General features: G+C 43.9%; 1 protein-coding gene across 3 annotated transcripts in view; it reads left to right on the forward strand.

The window, feature by feature from the left end:
• Positions 1–5,503: 5,503 nt before the first annotated feature.
• Positions 5,504–15,750, forward strand: part of LOC100876062 (uncharacterized) — a 91,341-nt gene continuing 81,094 nt past the window's right edge. For all 3 annotated transcript variants that reach the window (XM_076536722.1, XM_012294689.2, XM_076536724.1), the window contains exon 1: positions 5,504–5,769. In XM_076536722.1, the coding sequence (XP_076392837.1) occupies positions 5,703–5,769 (67 nt within the window). In that variant the 5' untranslated portion in view covers positions 5,504–5,702. The remainder of the gene's footprint in view (positions 5,770–15,750) is intronic.

Here is a 15,750-nt window from a genome sequence, read left to right on the forward strand (position 1 = left end):
ATAAGTTTAACACGTTAAATTGTCTGGACGCTATCACAGAAGAGCTACAAAGCGATAAGCTTTATAACGTTTATAAGCTTCATAGCTTTATGTCGTCGAGCATTGTCATCACGAGTCGCGTCGCTGGTAAGTAGGTATAGGCTGTTAATAATTTTCTTCGATAACCGGCGAATCAATCGTTTCGGTATCGTATTATACGACATAGCCGGAAGGGAGAGACGTTCCCGAGGGACATGGAGGGAGTGGTATATATGAAAGGAGCGATGTATCATGGGACATTAAAGATATTCATGCTAGGGCGGGAAGTCGAAAGAGAACGGGACAGTCAGGAAGAAAAGGAACGCGAGACGCGGCCGTTCTCTTCTATTTTTTGCTTAACCACTTTTATCACCTTTTTTCCTCTTTCTCCTCTTTTCATTCTGCCTCCTACCTCTTCGCCTCTTCTTGGCCTGCTGTAACCATCGAAATCTTCCTTGGCAATCTCGCGACACGATCAGGCTTATTGCTCGACTTCCTCCGAACGACGAAGAAAAAGACTGCTCCTTTGATCTTGGCTGACCGACGAAATTCGTTAGCAGTTTTTCGCGATCGAGAATTTATTGCTTAAACAATCGTTAGACGTAAGAAACTGCTTCCCCTCTTGCACTTTTCCGTGTTCCAAATTTGCGCGTCGTTCGAATCGATACCGATCGATATGGCATCGCGAATCGTGGTATTTTAGCCGAGGCAGCAGCCATAGTCGAGAACCGGACGATTTGCCGGACAGTTGGCGTGGAAAAACAGAAGGGTGGAAAGAAGAAAGGTTCGGTAATGGACTTTACGGGCGTCGATGGTCGACGGTGTTAATTGCAGCGCCTCATCTAATGGCTCGAAACGTCCGCAAACGCTCCGGAGACTCGACTTTCCCGCCTCCTGTCCACCCTGGGATCGAGCCTTTTAAATCGACCCTCGTTCCTTCCTTCCTTTCTTCCATCCATCTTGCCCTGCTTGCCTTTTATCCACCTCTCGAGGCATTCTCCTTCGCCTCGTTTATTCATCGCGTGCCCGATGCGGGACGCGACGAAAAACTTCCTCGCCCGATTCAGACTATTTTATTACCACTCTGTTCTCAAACTTTCGAATCTTCTTAGACGATACTCGAGATCGAAAAGTTGACGCTACTCGAGCGAATTTTAACGACACAATCTTATGAAAGGATTAAGCAACGAAGATACGATCGAAACAGCAGCGATCTTTGGCACCACTAATTTTGTCGTCGCGTACAGAATTATTACGTGAAATTACACACTTTTAACGGCAAACAACAAAGCGAAACATTGCTTCATTAAGATTCCCGTACATGCAGCGTTTCAAGGGGTCTCGTTAACACCATCACTGGAAATTGCTAGTTGCACGAGGCGAAGTGCGCCCCAGTAATTGCATCGTCGCCAGAATTGCGACAGACGTTTCTGGTCCACTCTTTGAGCATCCCCGAAGTTAGATGGGTCGTTAGTAGAAGGTAGAGTAACCGGAAGTTAGCCGACCCGGTAAGACGGAGCAAGTTCGGTAAGCGAGATCCTTCTTTGTTCCATCCGTGTTTCCTCCTACCTACATTCTCGTCTGCTCCATTTAACGCATCGTTGGACCACGTTAACGCGTTTAAGGAGAGTACGAATGCAATCCTTACACCGATACTTTTCTTTTTATTACCGGTTTCGATTCTCGTTGCGCCCGTTCCACCCGATACCGATACACCCTAATTGTTATTACGTTGCCGGCTAAACTTTGCGAACCCTCCTCTAGTTTCTTACGGAATTGCTCCAATTCTGCATCGTGCAGGACAATGCGTGCATTTCTCATGAAAGTCGCTTTGTTGGGTGATATCTTTACGGTGTCTACGTATTCTTTTCTCTTTCCGCTTTCTTCTTTACGATTCCTTGGAAATTAGCCGAGAGTTCGCGCAAAAAGTTTGGACGTCGTTATAGGAGACGAAATTTCGACAAAATTGCGATGTTCGTAATACAGTCGGGTTCCAAATTACAAGTTCGAGCGTTTAACGATGATTTCGCGTAATTACTCGGTAAAGCATAAACGAACACGGAGCAAAAGGCCACTGAAGGTATAAATATAGAAGTTGTGTTCTAAACGAGTTCGAGTTACACAGTTATTTAGGTTGAAACAGGTGAAAGAAGCGGATCGGAGGAAACTAATTATACATGAGCACACACAGGGTGTGTCCGTGTGTATTAAACGAGGTGGCCAGGACAGGACGAAGTTACTTGGCTGCTACGTAACTTCGCCTATCGCGGCAACCCCGCTATCCACAACTTCCGGCTTATTCCGACCCTATGTCTAGACGATCCGTCCAACTTTCGGAACGTGTTCGCCGTTACACCAGGGACGAATATATCCGCCACCAGCGTAAAACTGGAAAGTAAACGATGTATCCGAGCCCTTGTGTTTTTTTTCCTTTAAGAGAAACAAAAGAGAAAACGGGACGCACGGAGCTGAGGGAAAAGACACCGCGCAAGGAGATGAAACTCGTTTATCATTCGGTTGAAAGTTACTCGTCAGGATTTATTATTCTTTCGTCCTGTTGTTCCACGAAAACGACGGTAATTAAGGGTTTTTAAAACGGAAATCCCTCGACGTGTGTACGAAAGTGCGAGTCGCGGTGTGTCTGAATATTCAGCGGATCCTCATTAAATGCAAAGAAGCCACGAAACCGGAAGGAGCGTTCTCGACTCGAGGCTTTCGAACTAAATAGAAAACTTTCCACCGGGTTCCTCTGCCACTGCTATGGTCAATACACTTTTACCATTCCGTATCCGATAATATACTTCGCTCCGAATATTTTATTTCCGCGAGTTACTCGCGTATTATTCGCGAATAAGTTCGGATCTGAAGCCTCCGTTTGGAAATCAGACGTCGAATAGCGTTCGAGTTCCGTATTCTGAATCGAAGAGTATACGGTAGTCTTACAATAGCCAGCCAGTAGTATTAGTCGACGCTATGTCGGACAGTAAATTACACCGTACACGTAGACAGACAATTAGAAGGTGGGAAGCAACCGGTTGCTAATGACACGCTAATGATGGCTGTATTAATTAAATTGAATCGCGGAACACGGTCACCGCGCAATACCGAACGGGTTCGTCGATGTACTTGACTTCATGGTGGCGCAATAATAACAGTCGTGGCGATAATTGGTGGATGCTTTTGGTTTGGCGGTTGTTCTGCGGTGGCGCAACGTGCTCCGAGTAGAAACGAATTCGTCCCCGGTACGTATAGCTTCGCTCGGTAATTCCTGAACATGGAGGTTCGTCAGCGAACAATATGACGTTCTCGTTATTCTACGTATTTCGTATTATACTGTCGATTCATCGATCGGTATCGATTTTTACTCATCGGTAGTCGTATCGTAATTTTTTTCGAAACTTTTCAAAGTAATTATTCAAGGGGTTTTAATAAAACGGATAAGTTGCAATTAGTTAACGTAGGATCGAAAGTTCGACAAAGGCAACTACAAATATCTTTCATTCGAATCACGCGGTTGGATTAAATTAATTTGCTCGCATCCAACAATAACGGATAATCGATTAATTCCGCGCACGAAGATTGATACTCTTTTAATCGCTGTATAATCGTATCATAACTGTCCCACTCCGGTCGCGTGTCGCGCAAATAAAATTTATTGAAATTCGTCGTCCATTGTTCGACCATTATCGCGACCGCATTATAATAGTTGCCACCGATTTTGTTACACCCCTGACATTGTTTCGCCATCCGCTATATTTATCCGCGCGCATCTTCAATTACGCATCGACGAACGTTCCATCTTGCAACCGAACGTTTTTGACAGATACGCGTGTCGAATGTTCATTTCGAGTTGAAAGTGCATGTTGCATATCGACACAGAACGTGTCGTTTTCACTGCGTAAACGTATCGACATTCAACACGTTGCCACGCGATATAAATAATATAGAAACAACGCAAAATTCGAGAGCCGGAGACTCGTTTTGCTCTCTTTAATTTTCAGTTAAATCTTTCGTCGAGCGAGCGTGTATTCCATTTCGTATTCTCCGATCTTGGGGCTTTCTCCGTGTCGTTCGTAGAAACAATAAATCAATGTTGTTTCCTTTGTCGTCCACGAAATATATTACGCTAGAAGATTTCCCGGTTCTTTTATTTCCTACAGGCGTATGAGCTACCTGTCTGTCTTGTTCGCCGCTCTCCATCAATCTGCTCTTTCATTTCGTTTTTTCTGTAGCACCATTCTGAATATAACGGGCCCACCCGTCACTTCGATATTAGTTCAGATTTCCGTTTCTTGTCGAATCTCCTTCTCGTACCTGGGTTACAATTTATGGTCAAAGTTTTCGTAGAAATGCTACGTCGAATTGGAATTTCTGGGCTATTATCCTCCCTCCATCTTCTCCCTCTTTCTTTTTATCGCGGTAACCCCGATAAAAACCAGGCCACAACTGAAAAGCATATTTTACTCGCCACAAATTACCGTTTAACGCGTTGAGTGCTTTGAGGTTGCCACCGTCGTTACGATATTAATCGAATAATCGTGAGACACGGCGAAAAGAATATTAAAGAAAGCTTCAAGTAACGGTAAAAAAATATCGCTATAACGATATCGAATACGATAAACGATGAAATTTTGCAAGGGATTTGATTATATCGGTTCAGACGTCTTTCGGATAAAATCGTCGGCTGCGTCGTAATAGGATGAATTTCGACTCTTGTTCCAACTGTACCGCTCATAAAATTCCACGAAACACGGATACGAGCTAGTTGAACAAAGTTTCTTTAATTTAATAGCGGCCAGTAATTTCGAAGCGCGAAACTCACCCGTTAATAATTACAGTTAATTACTTCTTAATTTTTAACGTTCTGTATTACGCTAGAAAATGGTACCGTCGACGGTGACGAGATAAATCACGGTAGTTTAAACGGGCGTCATTTTTACTTCAAAGAATAATATTTCGTTTCAGGTAATATCGCGATAAATAGCCTTTCAAATACGTATTTTAAAAATTTCTTTCAGGACAAAATTGCCCGATAATTATCGATTTCATCCTCGATCAATATCGTAGTAGACTTTCAGAGGAATTCAACGATTTATAGCACGACGAATCTCTTTGTCAATCCCTCGTTTCGAACGATCGCGAATACGATCATCTTCCTCGAACCTGATGGAAATTACTTCGATTCGTGGCAGAAAATGGCCCCATTTTATTTCCGTATAATCGGAAGACAATCTTGTCGGAACGCGTAAACACTTTCTGATTTATTTTATTACTCGATCGAAAGAAACATCGAAAGTTGCAGGGGCATTTTCGGTGGCGTAACCCTTTAAATAAGTTTGTCCGTCTGGTCCGAAAGGAGAGAACGCGCTATAGGCGGGAGGGTGAGAAAGCTATAGGGAAAGAGAGAAACAGAGGGAGGAAGAAGGCGATTGGTCGAGGCGGGGGTGAGAGGTGGTGGGAGCACGCGAGACCCACGGAGACCTGTCAGACTGTCAGTACGCGTTCGACCGTCACGCCGTTACGATTGCGTCAACGAGTTTTGTCGTCGAGTGTTCGCGGTATTCCCCGTTATCGTTCACGTGTGCACGGATATTTCTCTCTGTTCGAAACAGTTTACTTCGCAGCGAAGAATGAAGTGAACGAGCTCGAGCGTGCCAGGGGGTGCATCCTCGACCAACGCAAGTATGGATCAACGCGGTGTTTTCTTCGCTTCGATCGTTTGTTTGCTGATCTCCTTGGCTGTCGCCTCCGGTAAGTCGTCTGATAGATCTTGATGTTATTTGTTTCGATTCGGATTAAAACCTGACATCGATATTTTACGCGGTAAGTTTACAAACTTCCCGAAACCACTGGCGATTCGACGTTGTTACCGATTGAACGGGGTAGAGTGACGTCACATGTTTCTGGATCAGCGCGTCGAGCGCTTGATTCGGACAACAATAGAAATGTTTTTTGTTTTCGTTTGTTAAATCGGCTTTCCCAACTTGTCATTCGATGAGCGAATGAAAAACTCGAGGCTGCGATACAAAAGTTATTGTTCCGCAATAAACGTTCCACGGAAACGCTGGTAGGATGCATTTTAAACCGTACAGTTAGGAATTATTGTTCTCTCGAGCAAACGTAATCCATATTTAACGATGATTTGTGCGGTCTCGGTGCTATCAAAAGTTGTACGGCACGTAACTTTCCTCGTATTCGTAGGCGTTTTGTTCTCTCGTTGCCCGTCCACGCATAATTACGCCGTTACGGTTTTCCAGCTATTCATAACAGGGTAGGTACGTTGCATTCGACTGGTCACATGTTTACTTGCCGACTGAATGGAATACGAAAGTACATAGGAGACTCGAAACAAAGTCTCGTGTCGTGTCACGTATATCGGATGGTACAACAATTTCGCGAACAAACACTTTTGTCTTCGGCGAGTTACTTTCGGCAGGTGCGTATTTTTGCAGCGAAGAGGGAAAACTGGTGACGCGCGAGTCCTCTTTCCGCTCGGTTTCCCGCATTGTCGGCGGCTGCCCTCTGCGTAAACATAAAGAGGCCTGCATGGGGCGCGTAATTCGCTCGCCAAAGAGGGTAGCGAGCTCTCCTTGCGACTTGGCTACACACCCACGAGAGACGACGGTGCACGTGCAACGTCGACCTCCTCTTCTACAGCCGCATACGTTGGATTTAACGAACCGACTTGCTGTTCAACCCTCGCCCGTTCTAGATAATTATCGGGGCGGTCTCGTAGTTGACACGTCTAAGGGTGAAAACCACTCGTGTCTCCGACCCTTCCTTCTTCTGCCTCTACGGTCTTGCCTCTTTTCTCTCCTACCCGATGACAATGTTTTCTCCTTCCGGAATTTATTTTTCGACATCCTGTACGAACAATATATTCGCGTATCGTAGAAGTAATCGTGGTTAAGACAGAAAGTGGAAACAGCTCGTTTTTACAGCAGTATTTTTAGGAGATACTTGGACATCGTCAGAGTTTCGTGAACAACGACCTCGTTATCAGTCTCTCGTGTCACCGAGGACCCTTCGTTAACGCTGTAAACTAGCAACGGTGAGCAACGGCGAAGCAGGATTATCCGGATACCCGTTTGACCCGAAAATATTCTCCATTGTCCTCCGACGAAAAGAATAAATTTGCATTTTTTAAGTCAACATTGCACCCTTAAAACCTAGCGTGTTCCGTTGGCTGTCGTTTCAAAGGGGATTACGGTTAAAGTGTTCCTAGAGAACCGGAGGGTCTGTTGTCCCGTTTGTAGCAGCAAACAGCTTTTCGTTACTTTGCACCGAAACGGATAAAAGTGGCGAACCCTACGACGAGGCGGTCGTTCGCGGGTCAACAAATTGGGTCAACTAAACTCGTATCTCTTCGCTTTGCATTTTCTCCAAGTTTTTGTCACATACGTAAGCTTCCGAATTTACGACGCGTCGAGTTACGGTGCGTGGGGTCGCGACGCTTGGAGTTAGAACGCGTAGAATCACGAGGCGTGGTATTACGGTACCTGTAGTCGAGCGCGAGTAGAATCGACGATTCGTGGAATTCAGACAAATTAATTCGAATTATGAAACTACGACGCGTTAAATTACAACGTTTGAGAGTTAGAACATGTACCTTACGGTACGGGTGGCGTTACACAGCGTGGAGTCGAGCAAAACGAATGCGTGTCCGACGAAAAAAAAAGAAGAGCTTCGATTCCGATGGGTCAATTTGGATCTGGCACCGAAAGGTAAAGGAAACCGCAAACGGTGAACCAAAAAGTGAACGTGGTTTGGAGCACGTTTCGAGTATAGCAAATCGTTCGACTATGGTCGGAAAGAGGAAGTTCCTGGTCCAACGTACCGTCATGGTAGCCTTGCGTTTATCAAACCGCAAATTCCACGTTCACCCCCGGAATCATGAAAAAACAAAACGCTGCAAAATGTTTCTCGCTCGCTCGATCGTTCGTTTTCCGCACGGTTTCCCGAAAACGAATGATCCGCAAAATCGTAAAACGTCTGTCGAGTATCAACAAAAATAGTTGCGGAAAATTTTTTGAATAGTTGTGTTTTGTCGCTGCCGGATACAAAACGAACAAGAATTCTCAAACGGGTTATCAGTTATCCGGAAAAATACGTTACACTTGTACTCTTTTTCTTAAATCTTTCGCAGTACGCTGTTTGAACGTCGAATGTACATTCACAAATGGTTCGCGTGAAAATCAGTTTTTATAAGTGGCATGTTGAAAATCAGCGAATTGTAGATTTTCATTGCAGGTTAAATAACCGATTTGCGGAGAATTTTTTGCAGCACACTCGAACCATTTGATAGTGTAAATTATCGTTGTTTGTATATCCGTGTTTTTACAAGCGTACGAACAATATATTCTGGCGAAGAATATGGATAAATGAAATAAAGAAACGCGAACATCGATTCGATTCGCGACAAGAAACAACAGAGCGAGTGGCGTACATCGCGAAACACGGGGAATCACGAGAAAACACGAGAGTAGAGTAAAATACAGAAGAATGGTTTTCAATTCGACGCGTTTGCAAATATTTGCACGGCAGGCGACGCGATGGCCAGGCGGACACGCAATCGTACTAGCGGCGATGAACGATCCAGCTTTCCTCTCCACGATCGATTTGTTTTCAAAGAACCGGAGCAAGAAGCGAGAATCGTCGACCGATCATGCGATTTTTGCCCCTCGGTACCTCCGATAACCTGGCGTCGCCAATAAAATCGTCTAGCGACTCGATAATCGGATTAAGAGGGATCAATTGCCCGATTGCGCTTCATTAGCCAATCAACTACTATCCGATAACAAACTAACCTCGCTCCATACCGCTGCACGCGAATTCCGTTTGTACTTCTAAATGCCGCTTAATCACCTTCATCCGCATTCTAATATACTCCATCGAAACGATAATTGCGCTACCGTGTCTCTGAACAGATTTTCTTCTATGACGGAGGTATCTTCGTTGGTTCTCAAGTATCACGATATTCCTTAAAACAATACGGAAGGTAGCCAGCGGCAATCACTTGTAAAGAGAGGTATGAGCGAATCGCGCAAAGATATCTAGAATGTGTATTAAGGAAGCAATATCCGACGCGTCGAGACAGCCTTAATACGAATCTTAATTAATATCGGAAACGACCCGCTCCGAGGGATATTCGCGGGAGCTACAAATTTCCGCGACAGCCAATATTGCTGCGTTGCTTGTCCTCGATTATCATTTATATCGGTTGTCGAAACAATTATATTTGAGAGCCAGTCAGGAAATACTTGGAAAACAAGAGTTTCGCTTTGATGAACAGACCAGCTGAGGGGATCAGGAAATTTGTGTACATTAAGCGGATAACAGTGAACCCGTATCGATTTGGTAGCGATCTACTTCACCTAGGTTAATGAGCGACTACCTATTGTATACGCGTAAACACATATGCCTGCATTTGCTGTGACCTGACGTATTTCAATTTCCCTTTGTCCGTACTCGAGCAAAAGACACACGCGTCACGGTGATAAAAGCAAGATTTTATTATATCTGGTTTGTGTCGCATAACGTCGAAATAATGACGGCGTAAAATTTGATGACAAATCGTCCGAATAGTTATGGTAACACGGTGATATCGTCACGCGTTGTATTCCCATGCGTTGCATTTTGTACATTGTTGTCGTAACGCGTTGTGCCGCAGCGTATTGCGTTCCCACGCGTTTAGCCGATACAAGCGTTGTCGGGATTCAAAGAGGTTTCCGCTTTTACCGGTAATATAACGCGAGTCTACCTATTTAAATTCCGAAAACCAAAGAATCACGAAAGAACGTTTCTTGATTGAAACGCGGGAGAGCTTTCGATTTACTTCCTCCTGAGAAATTACACCTTGGTCTGTTGTTATTTCAGAAGGATTTCAGTTTGCCGAGCTTCCACGGCGGTAAATTAAATTTTCTTTCCGCGATAATAATTTTCTGCTACGAAGTACCGCAAAGACATTGCAACACCGCTAGCTCGAGATATATATTAAGTTCGCGTTTTCGACGTTTTGAATGATCGTTTTCGAACCTCCAGCAGGATTGTTCTCGCGTTGTTACGCGTGTGCTGTACGGAAGAAATCGGGGGAATTAAAACGATTTATGACGAATGAATTTCCTATCAGATATCGAGAACGCGTTAATCATATCCTGCGCCGTGGAGCGATGTACGTACCGATTTCGAGGATTAAATATCCGCGGAAGATTAAAAAGAAAGACTGTGAAGCGACGCGGATAGCAGCCAGTAGAAAATTACGTAATTTTCATAGAAGCTTTTCAGAGCAAGGTACAATGGGACAGTTTCGCTCGGCTGAAACACCAGGAAGAAAGAATCGGCCGATGCGCGGTCGGAAAACGCCGACATGCGGTGCTGGAAAATGTTACGAAGCTCGGTATCGGATTCCCCAACCGTTCACGGTCTTGGATATCGTTTCACGAAAACCTACAGACCGTCATGGCATCGTGAAATGGATATTGCGGTTCGTCTGTGTACGTTGCTCGAATACTCGCCAAGTAAAAATGCTAAGAAGCTGAGAAACGAAATCATGATCCTCGAGAATTAATTCCTTCCTCGGTACCGATATCTTGGCGACAGATAAATTTCTATGCAATCGTCAGTTTAAGGTACCTGCCTAATAGACCTTGGTTAGGAAATAAATCTTTGAATATTTTTCACTTTGTCGATACCGTAAGGCGATATAAACGATAAAACAATTGTAAATGGCATAAGCTTCTTAATGCCAGAAGTTTAGGAAGGAACGAAAGGTTTATTGGAATATCTGTTAAATATATGGTAGAGGTATATAACAAAGAGCAAAGGCAAAGCAGGAATTAAATTGATGCAATTAACCCAGACCGGACGTTGAAACGAATCAAAGTTTCCGCGGAAACTGTACTCGACGGATCTGGTAGGAATTCGTTAGCATTCCAATCGGATAGCTGAATCTCGAGCAGAGATTCAAGAGAGAGTTCGATATTCTCCAGACAATTAAGAACAACGACCTTTCTAAGGTTTCTCTCTCGATTATACCGGTAAATTAGGTGATTATCGTGGAGCGTTCGGGTACGGTCCAAGGATTCTTGGAGAATAATTATCGGAGCAGACGCTGCTCGCGATTCGAACGTATCCCGGAGATGCTCGCGAAACGAATCGACTCCTCGCGAAAGAATTAATCGTGGTCGTGGGAATAGCGAGGAGGAAACGGAAAGAACGAACGAGAGGACGAATTAATCGAATTTTTTTCGCTGATCAGTCGACCAAAGGCAGTCTCTCGTTGCGCTTCGACGCGCTACTTTGCAAATCTAATTTCATTTCCAGGTTTATTTCTTCGGAACGGAGCTCGGTATTCGTGGAATACCGGCTACGCTTGGGATTTCCTATTCGAGACAGAAACCGCTTTCCTCTAAGAGATTAAAACCAACCCCCGTTGCGGAATCCAGCTTCTTTCCTATTCAAAGACGGCTTTCGATCTCGCGATAACCCGCGAAAAAGCACGTCGAGTCGAATTTTTTTCTTCTCCGACGAAAGAGAGGAAAACACGCGTTAACTTTTCATCGTGCTTCGGCTTTATTTCGCTTCGCTCGTCGATCGAAACGGTTTTCGGTTTTCGCTGAAAGAAACTGAAAATTCATTCATACTCGTGCTCTCCAGATTGAAGCGTAATTGTTACAGTCGATGGAAAAATCTTCCCGTAAAAGCGCTGCCGGTTTAACGGATCAATGGACGGTAATTTCTATCGAATTATGTCGGTGAAAAGTATCGAAGGGAAAAATTCTTTTTGGGAAATTTGTACCCGGAGGCTAGTAAAAGCTGTGAGGCGTGTAACGCGATAAATTCGCATCAACGGACCAGAGAAATGAGAGTGAATCAAGAGAACTCGTTCAAGTTATTCTTGGCGGGCTGCGTCGATAAATTTACCCTCTTCGGACGTTTAATCCTTCCTGCTCGATAATTCACGAAGAAACAGTTTCCGGAGCTATGAGCTTCTAATTTTCTTCAAACTTTTTCCCTTCGTTCCGATACGTTTCGATTCTATCCACGTGATTCGCCGCTACGTCGTAATATTTTCAAGTGGATCCAATACGCTCTCGAATTAAAATCGATGAAATACTTTGAGCGTATTTTTTGGAACATTTTCGGTGGAAATTTTAGGAAAGTTTCAGACTGGTTCATCGAATAGGATGATAGTTCGTTAACGATAGTTACTGCGAACAGGGGAAAACGGTGTACGTTTATCGAAGGTGGATGAGCTTAATGAACCAACGCGGTTAATTATGAATTTCGTGCGTTCTACAAGACCAGAAAAGGGGAAGAACCGAGCGCAAATTAATTAATAACAATTTCCCTCGGTAGAACGTTTACTGTTATAATTAAATTCGTAAACGAAGAAAGAATTTGCGTGGGCGGACTAGAGAAATAACAGGAAGGAGCGTTTCCCGACAGATAACTCGTAAAAAAGCGAAGAAACTTAATCGCGAACTTGGCAGATTCTGTGTCGAAAGATTCTATCGAAACGCGTCTAGGTTCGATTATCGGTACACTTCCGGTTTCTTGACCGCGTTGCTCGCAGTAGTAGAAAGTCAAGCTTTCGAGTGAAACTGGAAGTTAGTCTCTCGGAAAGTTGTTCGCGCGAGGAACGAGAGAAAGAGAAAAAGAATGTTTAACGTATGCGACGTAGCACGTGGCAAGGAAATATCGTGAAAAGTTTTTCTTGCTTTTCGGAGCCTTCTTCTCAGAGCCAACAGACTTAGCCTCGATATCGCTTCGAACGAATTTCCTCTTCTTATCTTCTATCCATCGATATCGTCATCGCGCAACAAACGACGACGTCTCGGAATAAATCACGTTCGTTATCGTACATATTTTGATATCGTAGTTATTTATTTTGAAAGTTACATTATTCGTCGGCTCTTCCGTTCGTTCGGCGACTACAAAAATTGGCGAGTAAAATTTGTTTAATAAATTTCGACGATTCCCTACGTCTTTCTCAAGCCGGAGGGAAAAATAATAAATGTCTGGAGACTCGTGAGTAGCGGCGTATCTACTATATCCGCGTCGACGAACCGAAATGAAAAAGATCCGAAGGGAAAACCTGCGATAAGAAGTGGAACGTCGGAGATCGACATGATTGGAACGAATTTCCTGCTAGATAAATCACCGAGTGTCATTCGAGAAAGATTCTCCTGTCCTTCTTTCGTGATCCCGTCATTTTCTCCGACAAATAACACATTTTTTCATATCGATCGACGGTCATAACAAATTTTTGCCGTTGGGTTGTCACGATATTGTCACATATTCACGAACATAATATTTTCGAACGATGTTATTTCCCTTTGTGCATATGCATCGAACTAACGCATTGTTCGACGCGTTTAATAAAAGTTCATAGATTTCACAGAAACAGGAAATTTTATAAAGGTACGATGAAATATCTGCATATCTACTATATTGCTGCACTTGCAGTTTGCAGTAATATAGTCCACGCGGTAGACACGGATTAATACGCGAAGGAATTCGTCGTTTGAAACGCAAATTGGATCAGAAGATAATTATTTAAATTCGGAGAAGACCGGGTACAAAGCGATATAGAAACGCGCGAGGTAATTGAAAAAAGGGAGGCCGTGGAAAATAGGCTTTCGGAAAGTTGCAGCATTCGCTTTGCCGCGTCAAAAGACCAGCTAATTCTATAGGCTACCGCCGTACAAGCAGCCGAGGTCGGAGAGTTTTCACGGTTTACGAACAGGGGGCGGTTTCCGCGTTGCTTCGAAATACGGTTCAAACGTTCTAGCAAATGCATTCTACCTAGAAGATTTATTAATCGTGCGTGAAAATCACGGTGTATTTCTGCAATCGGAATTATTTACAGAGCGAGCTATAATAAGTCACTGCCGATGGAATTGGCCCGACGAGGGTTCAAAGGGTGCCTGAAAATGATTTTGTAGCATCGAATAATTTCCCTAAACCGCGATAAATGCAGGATCCTTTGTGTAGAAATTCCAGTTCCGACGTGTTTCCATGTTATTTTTTAAAATACTTTTTTATGGACAAATTTAATGTCGCTATTATAATATGTACGTTGAACGTCGCTCGGTTAATCGTCAATTGCGCTCGCACAGTTGATGAAAACGGATTTTAATGCACGTATGTACGCGCGGAACGAGTTCACTGGGCCGCGAATAAATGCAAGTGCATCGTTTCACGGGGACAATAGAAACGCGCACGAACAGAGCTTCCATCGCCGAACGCAAGAATAAAAGCTGTCGAGTCGCGAGTTAACGGAGCCGATGATCGAAGAGAACGCGTGAAATGCACCGGCGAATTTATGATACCGAGGAAAAACATTGATTGATCTCCGATAAAATTCGAACGTCCTTTGTTTCGTCGGAAGCGTGATTTCGACGAGTTACATGAATTTTTCCAACTTTTAACCCTTCCCGAGTTTCTACCTACTTTTATTACCACCATGATTGTAATCCCGTTCGATTCGGGAGTGGTCGAGACCAGCGGAAAGGTCGATCGATCGATCGAGTGCTCGCTGCTCCGATTATTGTCTGACACGATACGAACCTCTACTACTTAAGTAGAACCAGCTCCGTAATCTTTGAACTGGCATTCTTATGGGTTCTTGGATAACCAGTTATGCGATGTACTGGGTGACCTTACAAGACTCGATACTTCTTCAATTTATTTTTACGTTAACAGGACTTTATCTGCAATTCGTTCGAAGACCGAGTAATTAATAGCAATGCTTTAAACTATTTCGAAAGGAATATTCCAGCAACGGACTCGATACGATAATTTATGTTGCGATACGTGGTTCAGGGACGGCGCTATAAGGGCGTTAACCTCGATAGTTAGAAATTAATTCATGTTAGAAAACGATACTCGCGATATCTCGATATCGACGAAATTTATCGCTTCCTGTGCTGGCTCTTTTCGTTTAAGAAATTGAATTATTCGATACGTCGACGATTATTATGAACGCGTAAAAGCTTTGATCCAATTTCGTTGAAATTGTAGCGCGTGGGATAGAAAGAAGAAAGCGGGTCAGCGAAGAAAAACAGTCGTTTGGCCGGCTTTCCTAAGGAGCCTTGTATTTACCGCTCGAGCCGCATATCGATCTCTCGACCTCTCCTAAAGTCGAGCGTGTCGACGACGCGTAGTCCTTGGAACCGTTTGTCTTTGTCTCGCTTCCGCGCGCCTCATTTATTCTCTCCTTATCCTACTCGCTTCCTTCGCAGGCTTTTATTATCCCCGTCTTCCGGTTTCTGTCTCGTTCAACCCACCTCTTGCGACCACTTGAATTTGACATTTGGCCAAGGCAACGTCATGAAACAAAGACCGCCTTGGCCGGTTGTTTTCTATTCCATTTTCTCGTTCAACGCGGTGGCTGTCGCGAATTTACGAAACTACGAAAAAGTAACCACCGAAAGTAATCTGTAAAAAATTGCTATCAAAATTTAGACCGAGTTTCTTAAATATTGCACGAGAGGATCGTTTTAAAGGGATAGTCGACGTTAACGGTTTCTGTACCGTCGTTAATCTCGGTTTTTAAACCGAGGAAGATCGAGAAATTGTCAAAGATCATTTGTCTTCGACAAGTGTAGTGCCGTTTCCTGTGATTTCGCTCTGGCAAGCGTGAACAGAAGGAGAACGCGAGGAAAGCGTAAAAGGGTCGAACAGACGAACAAAGCGATTCGTTTCATCCCTTTGGAAGAATCTAACCGA

This window comes from Megachile rotundata, chromosome 10, assembly GCF_050947335.1.
Source record: "Megachile rotundata isolate GNS110a chromosome 10, iyMegRotu1, whole genome shotgun sequence".
Taxonomy (NCBI): Eukaryota; Metazoa; Arthropoda; class Insecta; order Hymenoptera; family Megachilidae; genus Megachile; species Megachile rotundata.